This window comes from Siniperca chuatsi, linkage group LG6, assembly GCF_020085105.1.
Source record: "Siniperca chuatsi isolate FFG_IHB_CAS linkage group LG6, ASM2008510v1, whole genome shotgun sequence".
NCBI lineage: Eukaryota > Metazoa > Chordata > Actinopteri > Centrarchiformes > Sinipercidae > Siniperca > Siniperca chuatsi.
The window spans coordinates 13,039,616-13,060,699 of NC_058047.1; the positions used below are offsets into that span (position 1 = coordinate 13,039,616).

At 37.9% G+C, this 21,084-nt stretch overlaps 2 protein-coding genes across 5 annotated transcripts in view; one reads left to right on the plus strand and one right to left on the minus strand.

Moving 5' to 3' along the window:
* LOC122878055 (lisH domain-containing protein ARMC9) overlaps window positions 1–17,459 on the minus strand; it is a 28,618-nt gene extending 11,159 nt beyond the window's left edge. The window contains exons 1-20 of one of the 3 annotated variants that reach the window (XM_044200380.1): window positions 17,292–17,456; window positions 16,688–16,855; window positions 16,302–16,427; window positions 15,622–15,792; window positions 14,965–15,120; window positions 14,739–14,831; window positions 13,657–13,681; window positions 12,500–12,657; window positions 11,976–12,074; window positions 11,169–11,204; window positions 8,983–9,017; window positions 8,774–8,885; window positions 7,765–7,857; window positions 4,828–4,918; window positions 4,029–4,152; window positions 3,409–3,548; window positions 2,938–3,014; window positions 2,135–2,209; window positions 1,546–1,636; window positions 1,015–1,070 (exon numbers count right to left, since the gene is read on the minus strand). In XM_044200380.1, the coding sequence (XP_044056315.1) occupies window positions 1,015–1,070; window positions 1,546–1,636; window positions 2,135–2,209; window positions 2,938–3,014; window positions 3,409–3,548; window positions 4,029–4,152; window positions 4,828–4,918; window positions 7,765–7,857; window positions 8,774–8,885; window positions 8,983–9,017; window positions 11,169–11,204; window positions 11,976–12,074; window positions 12,500–12,657; window positions 13,657–13,681; window positions 14,739–14,831; window positions 14,965–15,120; window positions 15,622–15,792; window positions 16,302–16,427; window positions 16,688–16,762 (1,833 nt within the window). In that variant the 5' untranslated portion in view covers window positions 16,763–16,855; window positions 17,292–17,456. Of the gene's footprint in view, window positions 1–1,014; window positions 1,071–1,545; window positions 1,637–2,134; window positions 2,210–2,937; window positions 3,015–3,408; window positions 3,549–4,028; window positions 4,153–4,827; window positions 4,919–7,764; window positions 7,858–8,773; window positions 8,886–8,982; window positions 9,018–11,168; window positions 11,205–11,975; window positions 12,075–12,499; window positions 12,658–13,656; window positions 13,682–14,738; window positions 14,832–14,964; window positions 15,121–15,621; window positions 15,793–16,301; window positions 16,428–16,687; window positions 16,856–17,291 lie in introns of all 3 variants that reach the window. The other 2 variants (XM_044200382.1, XM_044200381.1) reach the window with 2 other exon arrangements.
* A 426-nt stretch (window positions 17,460–17,885) lies between these two features.
* Window positions 17,886–21,043, plus strand: polr2h (RNA polymerase II, I and III subunit H). Of its 2 annotated transcripts, none has more exons than XM_044200384.1 (6): window positions 17,886–18,047; window positions 18,526–18,617; window positions 19,000–19,083; window positions 19,557–19,650; window positions 19,831–19,914; window positions 20,648–21,043. In XM_044200384.1, the coding sequence occupies exons 2-6, from the start codon at window positions 18,545–18,547 to the stop codon at window positions 20,763–20,765; spliced, it is 453 nt and encodes a 150-aa protein (XP_044056319.1). In that variant the 5' UTR covers window positions 17,886–18,047; window positions 18,526–18,544; the 3' UTR covers window positions 20,766–21,043. The 2 variants fall into 2 exon arrangements, with proteins under 2 accessions (XP_044056319.1, XP_044056320.1); XM_044200385.1 differs by lacking the exon at window positions 17,886–18,047 and adding an exon at window positions 18,103–18,311.
* Window positions 21,044–21,084: the final 41 nt, after the last annotated feature.

The window sequence follows — 21,084 nt, forward strand, 5'->3', positions numbered from 1 at the left end:
TACACAAATCTGTATTTATATTTTGGACTTTTCTATGTTTGCTTTGTTGTGAAATATTGGATAATTTGACCCCTTTGGGCCTCAAACAGTTATTTGAATGAAACCATGTGAGAAGCGGAAATGTCTCTGGTGGAACTGCTGGCAATTCATAAACATCTGAAACATGAGGAGCCACAACTACACACTGTTTTTATGCAAGGGGTCACAAGTCAGAAAGGTCGGTGGTTTAATCTTTAATGATGTGTTCTTTTTTATATGTGTTTTATGTAAAATATGAATCTGTAACTAGTAAGTAACTGGTAACTACAGCTGTAGTGTTCCTCTGAATTGTAGTGGAGTAGAAGTATACAGTAGCAGAAAATGGAAATACTCAAGTAAAGTATCTCAAAATTGTACAGTATTTGAGTAAATGTACTTAGTTACCTTCCCCCACTGCAAACTAGGTTAAACACTAATACAATGCTTGGCACCAAGTCACATGGTAGCAACAAGAGACCAGTGTAGTCTACACTACATATATCAGCTCACCCTTATAGCCATAGTAAATGGATAGCAGCTACAAAAACACCACATCTCAGATCAAAGGCAGAGGAATAAGGGCACTCACACTCAAGGAATTCTTTTGCGACCTCGAGGGGAATAGGGGGACACACATGCTGTACACATACGTACACACACACACCATTCCCACTATAACTTACTACCATATACCTTATTTTGATAACCCACTTTTCCACAGAATCCAATGCACAAACATACAGGTGGGAGAAACCAATATCTGTGTCATTCTGAGATTGTCATCTACAGGTTTGGGAAAGGTGTCAAATATGAGGTGTTCTTTTCTGGTCGTACTTCCTCTCACCATAATTTTTCATCCATTACTCATTTTTGTTATTTTGACCTTTTTTTGTTAATATATTTTTATAGTTGTGTTGAATTAATGTGTAAATGGGTATATAATATGGTGAAAAGCATTAACTTATCAATGTCTAACAGGTTGAGGGGAAGACTTACATCATTGTCGTCCTCTTCTTCTTCTTCATCGTCTGACTCCGGCCCCTCTTCATCAGCTGGGTGGAACATAGCCACAGCACAAGGATTAAACAAGTCAGTACATTTTCCAGAGAACAACAATAGTAGGAGTCACTACTTCACTTTGGAAAATAATTCCAAAGGCACATATAGTGTAAATTATAAAATATAAATTCATCAAGTATCTCACAAAACAGTTGGTTGCTATTCTTTAACACATAGCAAACACATAGAGAAAACACTTACAAAAGCCACCAAGCTTCACATTTACATGTAGTTATTCAATTTCCTGCTATTAAAAACACTTTCACATTAGTTTTGACTACCAGTGCATCACTACTGTCAGTAACACCAGCTGTCCAAAACCCTAAATTAGCACAATTTCCCTATAAGTTGTTAGACAGTATTTTATTCTTAAATGTACATATACAGTCATCGCATCCTGTATGCATACACATTCATAAAGCAGAACACAGCTATTGTAACATTAAAATTAAAACTGACTTCACTAACCTGAGTTCAGCTGTTTAATGATGAACTCAATCTGTCTGTTGAGGTCTGGGTTCTCCTCCTTGCTATAGCAGCGGAGAATCTCCTCTACGCTCTACACACGAGGGAAAAACACATCACACCGGTGTATGCACATAACTTTACAGCTGAAACAAAAACGCAAGGGCTATTCCTCTAGTTAGTTTCAGAATCTGAATCAGTGACTCAGTGTTCAAAGGCAGTGTACACTGTAATAACAATTGGCTGGGGTCAAAAGTGCTCATTTTAAGCCATGCAAGTGAGTTGATTATAGCGTATTGTAATTGTGTTAATAATGATCACTGATGTCTGAGGCATGATATTTGTTGGACAGGATGGACCCAGCCCCATCCATGCTCTCCTGCAGCTCCAAATTTTTTGCATGAAGAACAATTACATTTCCAGCCTGTGTTTGAGTCAGTATGAAGCACACTGACACAAATACAACCCACCAACTCACCAGTCTCTGGGTACAGTGACTGGCTGTGTGGTGACATAAAGAGACAAACGCAGAGCAAAAACACAAACTGTGTCTGTTTCCTCCAAGCAGGTGAAGACATTTCTGCTATCTCACCATCTCTTTGGCTTCCTGTCTCACAGAGGGAATACACAGGATACTGTAGAGGGCTCCATTCACATATGGTCGAATCTGAGGACAGCAAAGTGACAAACACACACACACACACACACACACACACACACACACACACACACACACACACAATCTTTATGATCTCAGGCCAAATGGTAACAGCTTGTATGAACTTGTGGCAGCAGAAACATGGATACAAAGAAATGGGTCCAAATACCAGTATATTTTCTTTTATAGACGTACAGTATGTCATAGTAGGTAATAAGATAAAAATCCTAGCAGTGGTGAGACTACAACAGTCTGAGTTAATGGTTAATCTTTCATAAAACTGAATGAAGCTAGTGTTGTTTACATTTTGTAGCTAATTTCTCTCATGACTTCCAAACATTCTGGAAGGCATCATACATTTTGCTTTATGGCAAGTCTGTCTGCTTGAGTTACAGTGGTACTGATATTTGCATTGAAGAGCTCGACCGGTAGTGAAAGTTTTTCCGTTTGGATTTAAGTTTTAGTTTAGCGCTGCCAGATGTTGCCAACTCTCTTTTGTGGTGCAAGCCAATACTGTAGATGGTTTTGTACTCTGTATCATGTATTTCATGTATTATTATGAATTCTGCACATTTGTTGTTTTTTTTATGTGTCAGTATGTCCCTATACTGCATGTGTTAGTATGTTATGTATGCTGTGTCCATGTTTTTCAATCTCTTTCAATGTGTTCTGTGTGGGCATTACATGCATTGTGCATGTAAAATCTGTGTCCAAGTGTTGACGGATGTGTGTATCACCTCATGGTTCTCATGTCCAAGGAGGTCAGTTAGAACCTTTAGCACATGCTTGGCGTTCTCTGCGCACTTCCTTTTTCCTGTGCAAAGACAGCCATCCAAAACAAACACACACACACACACACACACACACACACACACACACACACACACAAGGCAGAGAAGCATGCCTGACTCTGAAAAACTATCCTAGATAAAAATGCTTTATTCCTGAACTGTAATTGGAAATTTTAGATTAAAACAAATTATGGGTTCTTTATAAAGCACAATAACTCACTCAGTACTGTGGAGTAAATACTGTAAGTCTGTTCACTATATTGGAATTTCTTATCATAAAACTTTCTAAACCTGACATACTGTATAGTATCTTGGATGTGATCTATTCAAAAGTGTCTTGTGAGGAAACTCTCAAAGGGGTTGGGGTATTCTACAATTATTTAACTGTGTCTGTATCTACCTGTGCCTCGCCTTTACCTTTTGTTCGTAGACACAAGTTCATAAGGAGAGCTGCAGAGTACTCCAGGGTGTAGTCACTGAGGCAGTCTGAATCCTGCAGCTCATCTACCAGCCAGCCAATCAGATCATCTGCTATCATGGCGGTCTGCTGGCTCCTCCTACCAAGACATGATGATAAATGATGGATTAAAAGCAGCTTGAACATAAATATTTGTGATCCACTTTCTAAAGGCATTAACTTCCTGATGTCTTATCACATTTTAAGAGAAACTGTAAGCATGAATTTAGCTGTTTGAATTCAAATCAAAGAGAACATTAGAGATAAGATTTAAGATTGATTTCAGTAATCTGTTCCTTCTTCAAGCTAACACTGTTGGCTTCCTTGTCCATGTTAATGCTGGTTTATTATAATTAGTAGGCTACATCTACAAGTTGAGATAATGAGAAATCCCCATTTTAAGATTATAGTTGTTTTTTACATAAAAAATGCTGCTATCTTGACATATGTGAAAATGAGAATATCTGTTTTCTGATTTAATTGTTCTATGTAGTTTCCAAACATGCATACTCAATTGAAAGTATATTTAAATCTAGCTTCAGTAAGACTTTAGAAAAACACTGGTCATTTTAAAATGTACCTGAGGCTGAGTTTCTGCAGGGCCACTAGCACATTCTCTCTAGTCAGGGAGTCTTTTTCCTCCCTCCTGAGTGCCTCTGTCAGAAGTTTCAGAAGAATGGGGATTTGGGAGAGGTAGACCCGGCCTGTAAGCATTAACACAACATGGAATTAAGATCAAAAGGCAACACATTAAAAGACATTTTAGAGCTTCACTGGGCAATGCCATTCTCTATAAAAATCCAACAATGAAAAGCCATACATTTGCCAATTAAAATTAGGTAAAACTGTGAACACTCACTATCTAACAAAAGCAAACTAACTAGACTCACCAGTGATGGGTAAACCTGATGCAAAACTAATTCTACCATCTCACCCCTACCTGTTACTGAGAAGAAATTAAGTTCCTCAAACCTTTTAGAAATTCAACAAGTCCTGTCCCTCTTTCAGTTCAGGAGGCCAAAGAGTCATTTTGACATTTAAACTTCCCCTTGTTGTTGAATGAATGTTAACTAATTACTGTCTTACAAAATAATCTTACCACAACCGCATACTATAGAAAGTCAATTGTGTCAGCACAAATGATATATGTCTTTACAATGTCATCTCTTTACAAAATGTCCTCCATAGTTAGTTAGTGGCATGCTACGGAGGAGGATGAGGAAGATCATTAGCGGTTTCAATCCTGAATGGAAAGCTATTATAAAAACCAATTAGGTCTTCCATGAATCTATGTCTCCAAATGCATCCAGTAAGGCAATGACTCATGTTACAAAGAAATAATGATGCTTAACCAAATGTAACGGAAGTTGAACACTTACTCTCTGCAAGGGAAGCAAATGCATTGATGAGACGAGCCATGTATTGGCGGACAATCTCGTTCTTCGATCTCATTAAATGAAGCACGGTTTTCTATGAAAATACAAAATGTAGGGTAGTTTAAATTATATCTACTGCTTTCAGGTACAATCAGTAACATAATTTGAGCAGGCCTCACAAGTGTCACTGATAAATGCCAATGACTCATCGGTTATCTCAATAGCTGCTGAGATTTTAAGATTTTTTTTTGTTTTTGATTTTCAGAGTGCTCTAATCTCTCACACTTCTTGAACTACCCACGTGATGCTATGCATTTGGTTTCTTTTCCCACAAACAATGTGAACATTGTAGCATTTGACAGGTGGAGGATTTAAAATGTGAAAAATTATCAAAACTGATGCAGAGCTGGAATATGTTAGACAGGTAAGCAACCTATACTGTAGCTAATGTTACCCACATAGCCAATGCTTTTATATAGCAAATATAGAGAATGTCTTACCAGTGCACTACACTGCATTGGTATTTTATGATCATCCAGCAGTAGCCTCAACTGCCTTTTCTAGCAGTTTGTCACTTTATACAGGAATACAAATACATAGATGAATTCTCGAATGAAACATGCTAAATTTAGATTTTACTTCTAGTTCACACAGTTTATACTTTGTGTGGAAACTTCCCAGAGTAAATTTCAGAAACTTTGATAACATAGCTATACTTACTAACAATGTTATATTAACATTATCATGTTTTGTAGCCTACACTGTCACATACCAGGTGGTGAACTTAAAATGTTTGTAGAGGAAAACTTGCACAGAAACTCTCTTACAAATAAGCAAGGGCATGCAATGGACAAACACATCAGCCTTTAGGCTGTGTATTCCTTATGGCCCGTGCCAGGTACTGTTCACTTTAAGAACTGCTTTAGTTGTTTTTGTTATTACACCTAAGACCTTATATTTATCACCTTGTTTTCACATATGCCACTTTTCGGATTGTTTTTTCCTACAGGTATCTAAAGGCAGTACTCTGCCATCAGCAGGTTTTAGTTGGGCATTGTTACATCACCACTTTATCAGAGCCACTATACTAGCTGTATGAGGCTAACGTGTTGCTAATGCAACATTCTGAGTAACTGTTGAATTAATGTTGGCTACCTGTTATGTATTTTACTCTTTAGACTTTTACCCTTATGGACTTTATGTGTATGTTTACTAGATTCATTACTGTGTTGTAGGTCCTATGTTGACTTAATGTTGATCTTCACTGGTGAAACTTTGTGTCTTCATGGTATGAAGCACAATGTGACTAATTTGAGTATAGTAATAGTCTATACTTTTGTGAGTCCAGTTTTCTTGTTACTGTAGTAACTCATTTTAATAATAATACCTTTGGTCTAACTCTTGTTTATGACAAGAGTTAGACCAAACCAAACCTCACACTCCAACTCTTGTCTTCAACCTTTATTGAAAGTGTGTTTAGCTCACTGCCTAGCTGCAGGCCTAATGAAGGCAGAGGAGGCAGGATGTTAATTTGTCAGTAAGACTTTTTGTACAAAAGTCTGGAAAGGCAGAATGTTCTAAAGTTGGCATGGGGAAAAAGATGAGTTCTTAAGAACCCACCCACACAGTTTTATGGAACTGGCCTGATCAAACCAAATGAGGCATGTCAGTGTTGTTAGCTGGGCAGCCAGGCCACAAGCTAACCAGAGCACTGGAAAAACTTCTCCAAATGGTCAGTCTGTTCTATGTAGAATCATTTGGGTTTTTTGCCACTGTCAAACACAGAACATTTATGTTTTGATTACATGAAAATTACACCGTACCACTGGTATTGTGGCTCTCTACAGTAAATTACTCTAGTGTCATTTAGAGGTGGCTTGGAGCACTGTGGTAAATACATAGACAAAGAGCTCAAGTGTGAGGTGAGGATCATTTACTCTTCTGTAAAGGGATTGCCTTTAAAATGGCACCCTACCACTAAAGGCTAGGTGAAGGGAATGTGAAAAGATAATAAAAGAACACTACAATAAAGGGGAAAAAAAAATCACTAAAGCATGTAAGAAAGACATGTGGTTCTTAGGCTTCTGAAAGCCTTTTGAGAGGGTACAATTTGGAACATAATCTGTGTTTCCTGCTCTGGCCTTTTGTTAAATAAAAAGGGGAAATTGTTTAAGAGAATGCTACTTAATCTGAGGCTGGGAACATGTCATAAGAAGTCTCCAGTCAGATGAAAAATAAAATAAATTAATTAAAATTACATACTTACATAGTTAATATTGTGGGAAATCAGGTGTCCAAATGGATTAATTGTCAAGACAATGATTGAAAAAGTCATTAGATAAGTGTTATTCTATATATGACTTAACTATAGCATACACATCTTGTGAATTTGTCCTATCCATCTTGGGTTCATCATGATTTTAGAATATGCCAATTTAAAACTTTAAACATTTAATGGCTTGAAACTGATGTCTAAGCAAATTGATTATTATTGATTATTTCAGTGCTCACTTCTGATAACTGTTGCATCATTTTGAGGGTTTTATTGAAATAAAATACTGTATCTCTAGTTGATGAAACTGTTTCTGGCAGACACTTGTCTACAATCTATGTTCTCCACCCGCTTTGCAGCATTAAGTCAATGGCAGTTGAGAAACAAACCTGTGTGCACCCAGCAAAAGGTGCCAATTCACCAGCTCAGGCCTGCCTTAAATTAGAGCCTGGGGATTAATTAGGCATTGAGGCCAATGGACATGAAGTTATTTTTTACTTTGGCTCTGACGGTTGCATGAAATATAGGTTGGGAAAAACAAAATCAATGTAATTTCAGTTCAGATCAGAATAGTAGACATTTTGGGATAAATCTGCCATGTATTGCTTTATAGTGTTAAAACACACCACAATACAATTACATTAAAAGCTGTAGTCCTATGGTCCCACCTGTTTAATGCTGTAGCGCTCCAGCAGATCGTTACTGATATAGGCCTGAAGCACTGTGTCCCTCTGTTCACCAGGGAGTGAGCGAGTCAGTCTCTAAAAAAATGTGAGAAACAGACCCACCAATGAAGACTCAAAAGAGTAGACATGCAAAGTGAATATGAATGGTACACTCCTCTCCTTCATGCTCACTGCTGTACTTATGAGTACAGTATGGTTTTATCAAAGTAAAACCTCCTGTTTTTATTCTTCTCCCCACACTGATCCAATGCAGCTGCTCAGTGGAATACTATAGATGTACTGGGCTGCTGTGGCTTTGTGTAGCATATACTGTATGCTAAAACAGCAAACTTTTGCTAGGTTAACAAATAAATAAAAAATGTGGCAAAACATGGAAATGTTAAATTTGCTAAGTTTAACTTGCATCACTTTGTTAGCCTGTCTTTAAAACATCATAAAAATGTAACAAGACATACACTGTACAGTATATCACACTAGCCTTTCTGTAAAATGATAATCATGGCTAATATTACAATCATTTGTGTAGTCCTAATGGACGTCATACAGTTTAGCTCTGAAGACCAGGGATGATTCACAAAATCTTCACTAAGGGTTAGGAATTGCTTGGATTTCAGCAATTGTGATGCCATTTCCCGATCATGTTAATTTCAGAAGACTGATAATCTAACATTCTGCTACAAATGTAAGACTAAACTTTAATCAGCCCTGAATGGAAGATTGTTCTTTCATACTGTTTTGCTGAAATTACCAAAGTAAAAAGCAAATATGCAAGGATTAAGGTATGCAAAAAGTGTGGATTACAGCCTTAAGCCTGTGGACAAAAAAAGCAGCAGCACTGGTTGTAGACGTTAGAGACAAATAAGACTGTGAATAAGTATATTAATGACGATCATGAAAATATTATAATATGCAAAATGCAAAATATAGACACATGGTATAAAAACGGACAGGAGATTATGAATATACTGTAAATAAGAATATGATTACTCACCCAGCGCAGCGCCTGAAGCAGCAGGGACCTGAGTCTGTCTGGGCCTTCAACTAGGTCTTTTTTTAGCTTCTCATAGTCCAGTGAGGGCAGCATTGGCACCTCCTTGGATCTCCTGGAGATTAATAAAAAAGACATATCAGTCATGTTTTATCATGGCACTTTTCAAACTGTACAGATTAGCAGAAAACCTCTTCAAATTGAAGACTTACTGCGGTGCAATGGATGCTCGTAGCATCGAGGAGGCCTATAAGAGAGAGCAATTATTTCAGACTACATTTGTCACATTCTTACTTTAAAGTGTGGACAACATAAACCTATGCGACTGTTCATCTTTTATCATCCTGACTATATGGTTAAATACTGTCTAAATAAGTCATTAGTGTTTTTTTGGACATGCTTACGTCATGCTTGTGGTACATGCTGAATCCCTGGACATACAGTATAGTACTGTTTGGCAACATCATCCATGCAGTCAGTGACAAGTAGGCTAAGATAAGTCAGCAATTAAAAAGTACCAGAGAGGGCAGGTTAGTGTGAAACAGCCATCCTTTCATTTGTTACACCTCAGTGTACTTGTACTGAAGGCCTGTACAGTATGTTGTTGTTTTGTTTGCGGTATGGGTGTGTGGAGGAAGGGTGAAAGAACTAATTATTAGTGTTTTTTACTATTGAAAGGGGATTTTGAGCCCTGAAATCCAACCTGAAGCCTGGGTGGTTAGGCCTATGGAGGGAACAGTGTAAGGTCAGAGGAGTGACCTGTGTCGTCTGAGGTATCAGGTGGTCTGGCCACATTTTTGCTTTGGTGTGCAGTAGGTAATACGTAAGTGGAGGAGAACATTGATACCTGAACTCCTTCCCAAATTCCTTTCTCTCTAAGCATTTCAGGTGCCCTGAAGAATGCTGAAGGGAAAGGGGACATGAGACATTTGCCACTGGGGTGCCTGGACTCTGGGGGCCTGATTAAGGTTGACATCTAACTAGGAATTAGCACATATTACGTGGCAACAATTATTCTACATTGCTGTCTGTTTATGGGAAAGCCACACACCTATGGTGAATATACAAGTAATGGGGTCAAACTAAATGATTTATCTGCAACCATGACAGGAGGAAAAACTACACCAAGTAATTTCTACATTTTTAATAAAACTTTGATTTTAAGGTCACGTTTATTCTCAGACTTCAGCTACACAAATCAAAAGCTTGACCGTGCTTTAGCGTGTCTACGCACCATTTACTCTTTTATGACCGTGGGGACCACTGAAGGCCATCTATTGTTGATGTTTTTGTCTAAGTAGATGGCTCTGGTCTCATCCAGGTTTTCCCCCTGCAGCAAGCTAAACCCTAGCGGAGCACCAAACTAAATCTGTGAGAGACATCTCAATATTATGAAGGCATAAAGAGTCTAAAGAGTCCATAAGAGTCAATTATGGATTTATGTTGCAATAAGCAGAACAGTTGCTTGTTTATGTAAGGGAAAATATGTTCTCTCAGGTCACAGATACAGCTGAGACAAATATGTTATCCAGGTTATCAGGACTGTTTACTATTGTCCACCAGCTTTTGGCAATCAGTGTGGGAAATTAACATTAACCACTAGCCAAATGCTGGTAGATTTTGTCAGTGGCTATTTTCATTTTTTTTTTAAACTCATTTACAGCTCTTTCTTATACAACAGTTAGAGGCTTGACCTGACAAAGTTACCTAAATTAGCATTATTATTTAATAGGTTATGTCATATGTTTAACTTGAATGCCTGCTATTAATGGCGTTATGAACCATCACAATTATATAAAGCGTTCTGGTTGCCTCTTTTCAAACAACTGTAATTTCATCTACCCTGTTTGACAACCTGAGTGTGAGAGGAGTGCTTTTACATCTAAGCGCCTTGTGTTGGCCATTCTTGTCCTGTCACGGTGTCTATCTAAATTCTTTCAAAAACTGTACTGTTAAACAAATGGTAAGGGAAGAAAACAGAAACTGACAGCGTTTACCTTAAAAAAAGACAAATAGCCAACAAGGAGAGTCGAGAGGAGGAACAATGACTGCCATCTCTGAGAACAAATGAATTTAATGATGAGGTACGCCCCGAAAGAGACGCTCTTGTTTGGCTTAACAAGTGGCCTAACAAAAGAACTCATTCTTACAACAAAGGCCAAACATCCCTTTAAACTAGGACAATCTAGTAGGAACCAGAGGAAAATGGCAGGCAATATAGAGTGTAAAGGCAGGCCAAGAAAAGTATATCTGTAGTAAAGGAAACGGAGGCAGACATAATGACAAGAAGAGGAAGAGGAGGAGGAAGAAGAGGAGACACGGCGAGGCACAAGCAAGATGAGAAGTGGGGACCTGAGCGATAACAGGAAGTAAAGAAATGAAAACATATGAAACTTACATAGCCATCATCATAGGGACTCATAGAGTAATATCCCTTTGTGGACAGAAGCATCACACAAGCAAAAACACAAACACACAGAAAGAAGTCGTTCAGTTCAAAACAGAAAGAAACAAGATTTCACAAACCAGAGTTCAACACCACAATGAAGGCCACTGACAGTAAGCGTGATTGTCCTTGTTTCGAGTATTTCTACAGTTTTTTGACTATCTGTGTCATAGAGTAACACTTTAACAGCTGTCAAACGAAATGGAAACAAGGATATGAACATTTTCACCAGCTATTTGCTGTTTAACTTGAATATTTCTACTCTACCAGCTCTTTTGGCATACAACCAAACATTTTTATTCTAACCATTGTAATCAAAAGTCACATTTCTAAAGGTGGTTGATTAACTTTAGATTTCATGAGCCACTGTGACTAGTGTTTGAAATTGTCCAGTCACCTATTTCCAGGATACAAACTGCAGGATTACTACCTGGCTTAGAGTTGGATCCACGATGTACAGGATGTAGAAGACAAAGGCACATGGCAGATAAACCCTCCCTTTTAAAACATCTTTTAAAAATCCTTTCCAAACACAACTTCAACTTGACAAATATCTGTGACATAAGGCCCTGAGAGCAGTTCTCTCTGCTAGTATTTAGGTGGAAGACTGTGGCTCCTATCAACAGTTGCTCCACTTGCCATTTTCCATGCTTATACTGAAATCGTCTTGCCTTGAGGCCTTGTGTTTTGTTATTCTTCTACCAGTGAGGTGTGAAGGAGAAAGAGGGAGAAGAGAGTGGTACGTGTGCTCTCACTCACAGTGCCAGGTCTGGTAAAGTCAGTGCTCTGCACCACGCTCTGCCTCATCTGGCTGCTGAACAGGCGAACACACACACTCTGCAGGTACTCAGGGGAGATCTGCAAAAACACAGCAGGCCCCTTGAGCTTTAAGACACTGTGTGTGAGTAGAGGGATGAAGAGCAGGGTTGCCATTGTTGTGTCCCTGTTTAACAGCCGTGTCATCTAGTAGCAAAGTACATGCGTGTGCATATTAAAAATGTCTGTTTTAAAACTACACTATGTGTATAAAGAGAGGTTTTCTTATTTTAAGTGTTTGCATATACAACTGTGAACTTTACATATACTTTAAATATACGAGTAACAGCCTAATTAAACCCTTTTGTCTGTCCGTGTTTGTGTGTACACCTCTCATTAGCTTGTTTGTGTCGGTGTGTGTGTGTCTCTTCCTGTGTGTCTAGCTTCTGCCCGTCTATGTAGTTTGTGCCTGTAGCCTGTGTGTCAGAATGCATGTGTTTGTTTGCCCCACAATCATGCTGAACTACCATTTTTCCGCTGACGGTGGCCTCCAATGAGTCGACCAGCTCAGCAGTGATTCCAATCAGGTTGTGGTAGTCGGCCTGCATCTTGTTGAACTTCCGCACATAGCTAGTGATGCGCCGGTCCGATTCAACCAGTTGGAGCTGTAACTGTTGTATGGCCTCTTTGCAGTCACACAAACACACACACAGACAAAACAAATGAACAACATTCATATCATGAGTGACCATTCCTGTGTAACTTAATGTTAAAGCGTTTGTCATAACATATTAAATGTTCCATTTGACATTTTTTATAAAAAATGAATGGATGGATGTTTATCATCTTTTAAAAAAATATTTTTCACATTTAGTCTGCAAGTAAATATTGCAGATGTTGATTCTATCTTTAAGAGAGCATTAAGTAATTATTAACCTTTATCAACCTCTATCTGCAAATAATTGCAACAATTGCAGGTCATTTGCAATTTAACCTTTATCTGGAATATTTGTCCACCACTGTTAAGCAATAAGCAGATGTGGTCTTAAGATTTCAATGGGTGGGAAGCTTTTGTTCCTTTCCAGAAAATGGATTCGAGAGTGTGGCAGAGCGGCTACAGCTCCTGCCTCCCAATAAGGAGATCGTGGGTTCGTGGGTTCGATTCCCGGACCGGACCAACATCACACAATCTCTCTGGGTGGAGTCTGCATGTCCTCCCCGTGTTACCGTGGGTTCTCTCCGGGTTCTCCGGCTTCCTCCCACCGTCCAAAGACATGCATGTGTAGGTTAATTGATAACTCTAAATTGCCCGTATTGAATGAATGTGTGAGTGAATGGTTGTCTGTCCTTGTCTGTGTCTGTGTTCGCCCTGCGACGAGTTGGCCACTGTCCAGGGTGTGCCCTGCCTAAGGCCCGAAGTCACTGGGATAGGCTCCAGTCACCCGCGACCCCCTAACGGGGACCAAGCGGTAGAAAATGGATGGATGGATGGATGGATTCGAGAGTGAAATGAAAGCCAAAAATTATAGCACCTACTCAAGAAATCATTAAGTACCTGGCCCTGACAAACACAACTTGTTTTATAGGCAGTCTGCAGCTGGTGTCTGTATTTTCACACGATAGACATAATTTGACAGACATAATAATTGCAAGTATTAGTAGATTATTTGAGAGGGATATTTACCTTTAGTACTCCTTCCTCCCTCCTTCTGCATGATGCCTGTTAAAGAATATACACTAGCACTCAATTGAACACTAATCAAACATTTCTACAGTATTTGTTTTCTTTATCCAACGCTTTCATCCAGAGCTAAATACATACATATATACAAAGTCTTGCTTAAGTTTGACAGGACATAAGACAAACACACAGAATGTTAAAACATCCTGTTTAAAGCGGATGAATTCATCACAGAAACCATTTGCTTAGGATTAAATTAATCAGTTTTATTGTATGAAGAGATGTGTCTATATATATTATATATTGCATCAAAACTTGTTTGTTTAAAAGGAACGACAGATGTATTAAAAAAAAAACCCTTGTGTGGGAAAACACAGCTGTCATTCAGTGCATTTACATGCACTTGAGTAGCCAGGTTACAGTTGGATTTCTGCAGTAAACTGATTTCGTAAATGTCATACAAACGCTTGTAGCCACTCTTGAGTATGTTGTGTCAGCCAGTAGGGATAGGGTTTAGTTTCATGAATGTGCAAGGAGGAAAGTCGATCCACTGGGTTTCCAGTAAAAGCAACAATTCTTGTTGTCCTTCACTTGCCCTTCTACCCTGAAGGGGTTAGGGTGAGTTAATATCACATTAGGTCCTGCCATACTGAAACATAACCATTTATAAATGCAAATCAGACAGGATGTGTTTGAGGAATATGAAACGACCAAGTCTGGTCAACAGTCTGACTGGTAATGAATTCTTTAGTCATCTACAGAAAGGGTTTATATTTGAGATTTAAATGTGCAGCTAAGACAGAAGAGGGAATGGAAATCACTCTGCAATTGGCTTGTGATAAATCCCTGATTTGTTTCCCTCTAGATTTTGTTGTGTTTTTCCCCACTAGCTGATTTATTATTTTATTATCCCTCTGTGAGGGCTGTCAGGCGCAGTGTCATTTGTAGTACAGAAAGGTTTTGACACTATTTTGCATACATACCTGTTAGATTTGCTAGTCATATCACATCACTGAGAACAGCAGACATTGAAACAAAAATATAAAGTCACCCATATGTACTATGATGGTCACAATAAAGGATACATATAAATTCAGCAGCCTTGGGGTGTTGGACGTTTTCAGTGTCACTGACAGAAACTGTTCGAGCTTATCTTTCAACTGTGGTAACCAGGAATCCTATATTCATAATGTAGGTTGGAAGAAAATATGGTCATGTTCATTCTGAAGGTGGCACTGAGTTATAATGTTGCATACGTAATAACTAGTTAGCAATAATCAACTAGGTAATGTTCCATAATTAGCTGAGCACCTGGAAAAGATCTTTGAAGGAGGGGTGGACAGTGGGGTTGGGAACGAAAGGCAAGGCATAGTAAGGCAGAAACTTTGTGGTCTGACTCAGTGCTGCTCCCCGAGTCTCCAGGAACTGCTTGAAGTGTGAAATCCTCTCCTCAAACTCAGCTCGGTCCTGGAGACAGATTTGGGTTTCCCAGTGAACGGAGTTATTTCAAGTCAATAACAAAATGTCAGTTAAGCCCATTACATCATTTAAAACTCTTCTTCTGTGGCATACACACATTCTCTTCAATTATATGAATCTGTCTCTGAGCCTGCTATCACCACTGAAAACTGAATAAACTGGGTTTTTTTTTTAAAATAACTTTACATCCGTATAAATATATAAACTCAAACTGCGCTGACCTACACAGCAAAAGGCATATTATAGAGGTTAGAAATTATTGCTTGTATAGTGCAACAACAACATCATAGATAGCCCACTGAGAAAAAGCCTGTAGCACAGCTTAGTGGACATTTTGAAAAATAGAACATAATGATATTCAGCAATAGAGCACAGTAGGTTTGTAATACATAGTTGGATTTTGTTTGCAAATAATCATAAAAAAGTGATCTTGTTAAAAGAAGATTTAAACAAACCAAAAAAAAAAACATAAAACTTGGATCTACATACATGTCTACCAGGGTGCCTCCTCAGTGGATAGATGGTGAAATGGATGTGAAGGTAGAACTCCAGGCTCTGGGCCTCGGCGTCTGCGTCTTTTACCTCAGAGGGAATATTGTCTGTCCACAGTTCAAAGAACACTTTGTGGTCTCCATCATCAAAAGAGCTAAGGAGGTCTTTCTAGAAATGTTAAGAGTTAAAGAACAGTGGGTTGGGGAAAAACAAGAACTCTGGAAAGATGCCATCCACCAGCAAGAACAATTTGCTAGTTTTTATGATCATTTTTATTTACATATCACACAATAGTACTTGATACATGATAACATGAACAAGACTTTTAAAAAGACCCAACAATGTTTAGAGACACGATCAATAAGAAATATTACTACAAAAAGTCTAACTTTAGAAAAATATGTTTTAAAACAAGTGAGTTTGCCTTGACTCTCCTCTGGAACATCCAAGTCAGTTGCTTAAGGACAACACCATAAAGCAAGCTGTTGAGTTTCATAATACTAATATTAAAAACATAGGCTAATATTTCACAGGTTGCAACAACTACATAATAATTAGCAATGTGTGGGTAAATACCCTTTCCACTTTTCACCCTTCAAGCCCTTCCCTAGTTTCCACCTCCACAAATAATCAACAAACCTGTAGGAACAACAGGTTATGAGAATTGTATAATTTACCTGAATGACACGGGTCTTTGAGTCTCTTAGAGTACTTCCTTGAGGCTTTGAGACGAGCTTGCCTTTGATTTTGCACTCCTTGTCGAAACTGTGAACAGTCTCTTCAAATTCCTCAAACTTAAGGTACTACAAAAGACACAAAACAAGCACACATGGCATTAACGCCACCTTAACTAATGCAAAATGGAATTGTGTTTTAAGTCATCCAAATTAAACAAGCTGCACGACGCTTGTCTTGACAAATCTCTATATAAATAGCATGCTATATCAAGCATGGTTTATTGGAGAAAAGTTCTGCATCTTGTTTAATTTTAATGTACTTGTATTGGTGCTCATTCTGGTTTACATATTGCTCTGTGTGCATTCTCAAAATTTGAATTTGTTACCTCCTTGATCATCCCAAGAAGATCGGCTTCAGTTGCCGAGATGTCCCCCATCTTGGCTGCCTTCCTGGAACTCATGTGAGTGCCCAAAACCTTTAAACACCTACTGACAGCAAAGACCTGTTCTCTCCTTAAATTTCGTTTGTACTTACAGCAAGCATTCTGCAGAGCCTGAAAGGATAAGACAATACATGGCACTATTAATAGTCATATGAGAAAGTGTACCATCCAAAGAACTTCATTGCAAAGAGCTTTCGTTGTAGTACGGTGCAACTGATATTTAGAGTTTTTGTGTTTCAGAGTCTAAAATTCGGGTAAAGCTGCAATACAAAGGTTTTAATGTAATGGTAATATTCTTAACCAAATAACACAGACCTCTCATTTCTTACCAACATTTTTAAGCTGTAAAACCACAGCGTTAACAGAGAAATACGATATTTTATTTTTTTTTGCTTTTGCGTTTGAATTTTAGCATTATCTTCAGCAATCAACTTCAGCTACCACATCAACTTTAGCTAAAATGTGGCAAGCTAGTAATGGTAATAGCTGACAAGCTAATCGGTTAACGTTAACTGACGCTAAGAAAGGACATCAACATCATTCTTACCTTATTCACACATAATTTACTTGGTGAATATAGGCTTATGTCGCTTTTAACATGTTCATCCGCAGCTGAAATGTATACAATCCATTTTCGACAAAGCTTATGGGGTTCACTTAACCTACACTGATATTAGTCCGCTAACGCTAGCCATTAGCTAGCAACCGTACACAAATAGAACACATAGCAACCAAATGGTCGGGAAATGCATGCTGGAAAGTAGAGACAAATGTCGTAAATAACGATAACACTAACAACGTTACTTTACACGCTTCGTGAAATCATCCCGTTTGGTTCTACTTATTTCTTAGAGAAACTAGCAAGATACTATTGTGATATTTATCTAAAAAACACTAATACTGCGCTGTCTCCCGGGAAAACGTGCTTTATTTAGCTAATAAACAACGTGTAAAGCACAGTAATATTTTTGAACATTACAGTAACGACAGATATATAGCTATAACATTGAATTTTTTCATTATATGATTTAACGTTGTTTTGCCAGACATATACAATAACAATTCGCAATGTATTTTCAAAATCAACATTGTTAGTATAACTAGCGAGTTTGTATTTTCGACCGGAAGTAGTTTGCATGTCAAAGGTTGAGCACATTGGTCCTTGGCGGTAGTTTGTTTCACATAGTAATGAAGGAAGTTTTACTCGAATAAGATATCCAGCGCACAATTTAAACACACGTTGCCACTTAACCGCTACGTTATTCTGTGCACAATATAACATACGAGCGTCGTCTTATTTGAGGTAAGTTTGGGGAAATGTGTACACAATATGCTAAAGCTAACAGCTAGCCTGAATATGAGACACAGTTCCAGTTGTAGTTAACGTTATGACAAGACGATATAACTGGCTAACGCTAATTCAGCTATGCCAGGTAACGTTAGCAACGTTGTGAAATTAACCTCGAGTAAGAGTATTTTAGTAACCACGTTGAGTTTTACATGTATAGCTAGATTTGATGCTCATGGTCCACATGGGCTTCAACGAATGGGATTCATCTTCGTCTGTGTAAGTTAAAAATACCTTAAAACTGTTTTGACTTCATGAAACATGCAGACACCTTGTTTGTAAAATCATACTTTCCCCATCACTAGATAAAATACGAGCACTTGTCATTGAAGTCAAAAGCTTCCTAGGCATGTCAGTTGTTCATTTAACTTGTTGTTTTTTGTTGTTGTTTTTACAAAAACTGGTTTAATGTTATCCTTTGTCCTTTTTCAAGTTTATAGACTAGGACAGAGATGGCTGGAATTCTGTTTGAGGATATCTTTGATGTAAAGGACATTGATCCCGATGGCAAGAAGTTTGACAGAGGTATGTGAAATGTCATTATAAAACAAGGTTGAAGAAGATGGAAAGTTATAACACCAGAGGAGTGAATATTGGACTTTTTATTATCATGTGTCCAAGAACACAACTCCAAATTAATGCTAATGTTGTCATTAGTCATTAATTAATGCAGCTTCAATTATCTACACTTCAGTTGTTTGTTGTTGATCTTGCTTCTTTCCTTGTGTTTTGAGTTTTATGTGTAAGATTATTAATCTCGCCTGGCTGCAAAAAGTATTAACTTTTATTTACATTTTGTTATTGTCATGTATCCAGTGTGGTTTTCAATTAGTGTCCTTTAGTTAAAAACTGCATATAATTATTAACTAATCCAAACTCTACTATGACTATCTATTATTTGCCACAGTATCTCGTCTACATTGTGAAAGTGAATCTTTTAAAATGGACCTCATCTTGGATGTGAACATTCAGATCTATCCTGTTGATCTTGGTAAGGAGCAACCTTTTTGTCTTTGTGTATATTTGTCCATATTTTATATATTTATTTAAGTTAAAGATTGGAAGTCATTTAATGGTTGTTTTTGTCTAACGCAATCATTTTCTAAATTCAGTTTGCATACAGTGTGGTCAGAACAAATCAGTTATTCTTCCATATGTCATCAGAGAAAATTTGCATTTCTTAAATGTAAGGCAATCATTCTACTTTTTCACAAGGTGGTCACAGAATTGTTTTGGTACACTCACTATTTCACTTTTCTTTACAAACCCTGGCTCACGTGTAAGTGAGCGGTGTAAAGCTAAACAGCAAATGTTAAACGGCAGATATTCCTCTATGCCTGCTAAATGTGAGTGCACCTTTAGATAAAAGTGCAAAGCACCATGCATCAAAAACACATCACTAACCCAAGATGTCTAAATGCACAATATAAACCCACTTTGTTCGTATGTGTCCAATTCATTAAGGTGACAAGTTCAGACTGGTTATTGCCAGCACGTTATATGAAGACGGAACACCAGATGACGGAGAGTACAATCCTCAGGATGATCGGCCATCTAGGTAAGACTTTGCTCTTCATATATTGATGCATGTAACATTACCAACAAATGCTATTTGGTGGACATTTTTTTAAATGATCTAATACCATTGTGTGTACAGTTTTAGTCTGTCCCCTGTTGTATGCAATATTTTTTGCTGGTTTAGATTTGTGCTCTCATTTAACTTTGTTTACATTTCCAGAGCGGACCAGTTTGATTATGTGATGTATGGGAAAGTTTACAAGATTGAAGGCGATGAGACTTCAACAGAAGCAGCCACACGCCTGTGAGTGATGTTACTTGGCTTAAATGAAGCTTTTAAGTAAATGTTTTATTTAATTGCTTAGCCTCAGCTTATATGTTAATATAATAACTTTGCCAGATAAACTGTTAGCATAATAACAAGTAGCATAGCAATTGTTATTAGTACATTATTAGTACAGAAATACAGAAAAAGTATTGATTCTAATCCAATAGACATCTTTTTATCAAATTCAACAAATATTTCTTCACGGTCTGGGAAACTGTCTCGTTCTCTCTGGCTGTTAGCTTAGCAGCAGCAACTGTAGGGACAGTTTGCTAGCCCACAACCTAGCTAAGCTAACCCACAACCTAGCTAACGTCAGTTACATAACTTACTGTGTCGTTGTTTGCTCTATATCGTGGTATTTGTCATGGTATTGGATTTGTCCAGAATCACATACCCGACCTTTTTAAATGATATTTGGTTGTACATTTATATGAGTGATCAGTTTAAATTTGTAAAAAACTTTTGCAGCCAAAATGTTTGTATAATAAAATCCACTAACTCATCATGTTACCAGACAAATACACTGTAGGTGGCTTGCAAGTGGATTATCATTAGTACACTGTTCTCTGTAAATTAACAACATCACTTGTGTATTGCATCAATGGCAAGTCATTAACTAGATAATGAGATAATGCCATTTTTACAAACTTTGTTATCTCTCTCCTTTGTTAGCTTTAATCAGGTTGCATTGATGTGCTCCTTCTTTCAGCTCTGCCTATGTGTCTTACGGTGGCCTCCTCATGAGGCTGCAGGGAGACGCCAACAACCTTCATGGCTTTGAGGTGGACTCCAGGGTCTACCTCTTAATGAAGAAACTGGCCTTCTAAGACCCAACCCTGCTCGCCCACTTGTCGTGGTTCTTCCACTGCCACATTCAACCTTAAAGTTATACTGAACTGCATACTGAAAACAAGTCTGGAGCACATGAGCAGTTCACAGACAATACATGGAGGCTGAAGAAAATACATTTAGTTTTTTTATTCTTGTAGTTACAATATGTTTCCTCTAAGGGGATGGACTACAGACTAAAGATTGACTCTCAAGAACTGTTGCAACCTCCATCAACTGGCAAACTGTAAATAAAGATTTCTTTTATACAAAATGATTCTTAGATGGTAATTCACCTTGGATGACTTAATTCTTTTT

Bases quoted from the DNA above. Each gene is read 5' to 3' on its own strand.
- polr2h (XM_044200384.1), top strand. From the start codon at position 18,545: ATGGCTGGAATTCTGTTTGAGGATATCTTTGATGTAAAGGACATTGAT. The intron at 18,618-18,999 runs GTATGTGAAATG...TATTTGCCACAG, and splicing joins TGGCAAGAAGTTTGACAGAG to TATCTCGTCTACATTGTGAA. The intron at 19,915-20,647 runs GTGAGTGATGTT...TCCTTCTTTCAG, and splicing joins ACAGAAGCAGCCACACGCCT to CTCTGCCTATGTGTCTTACG.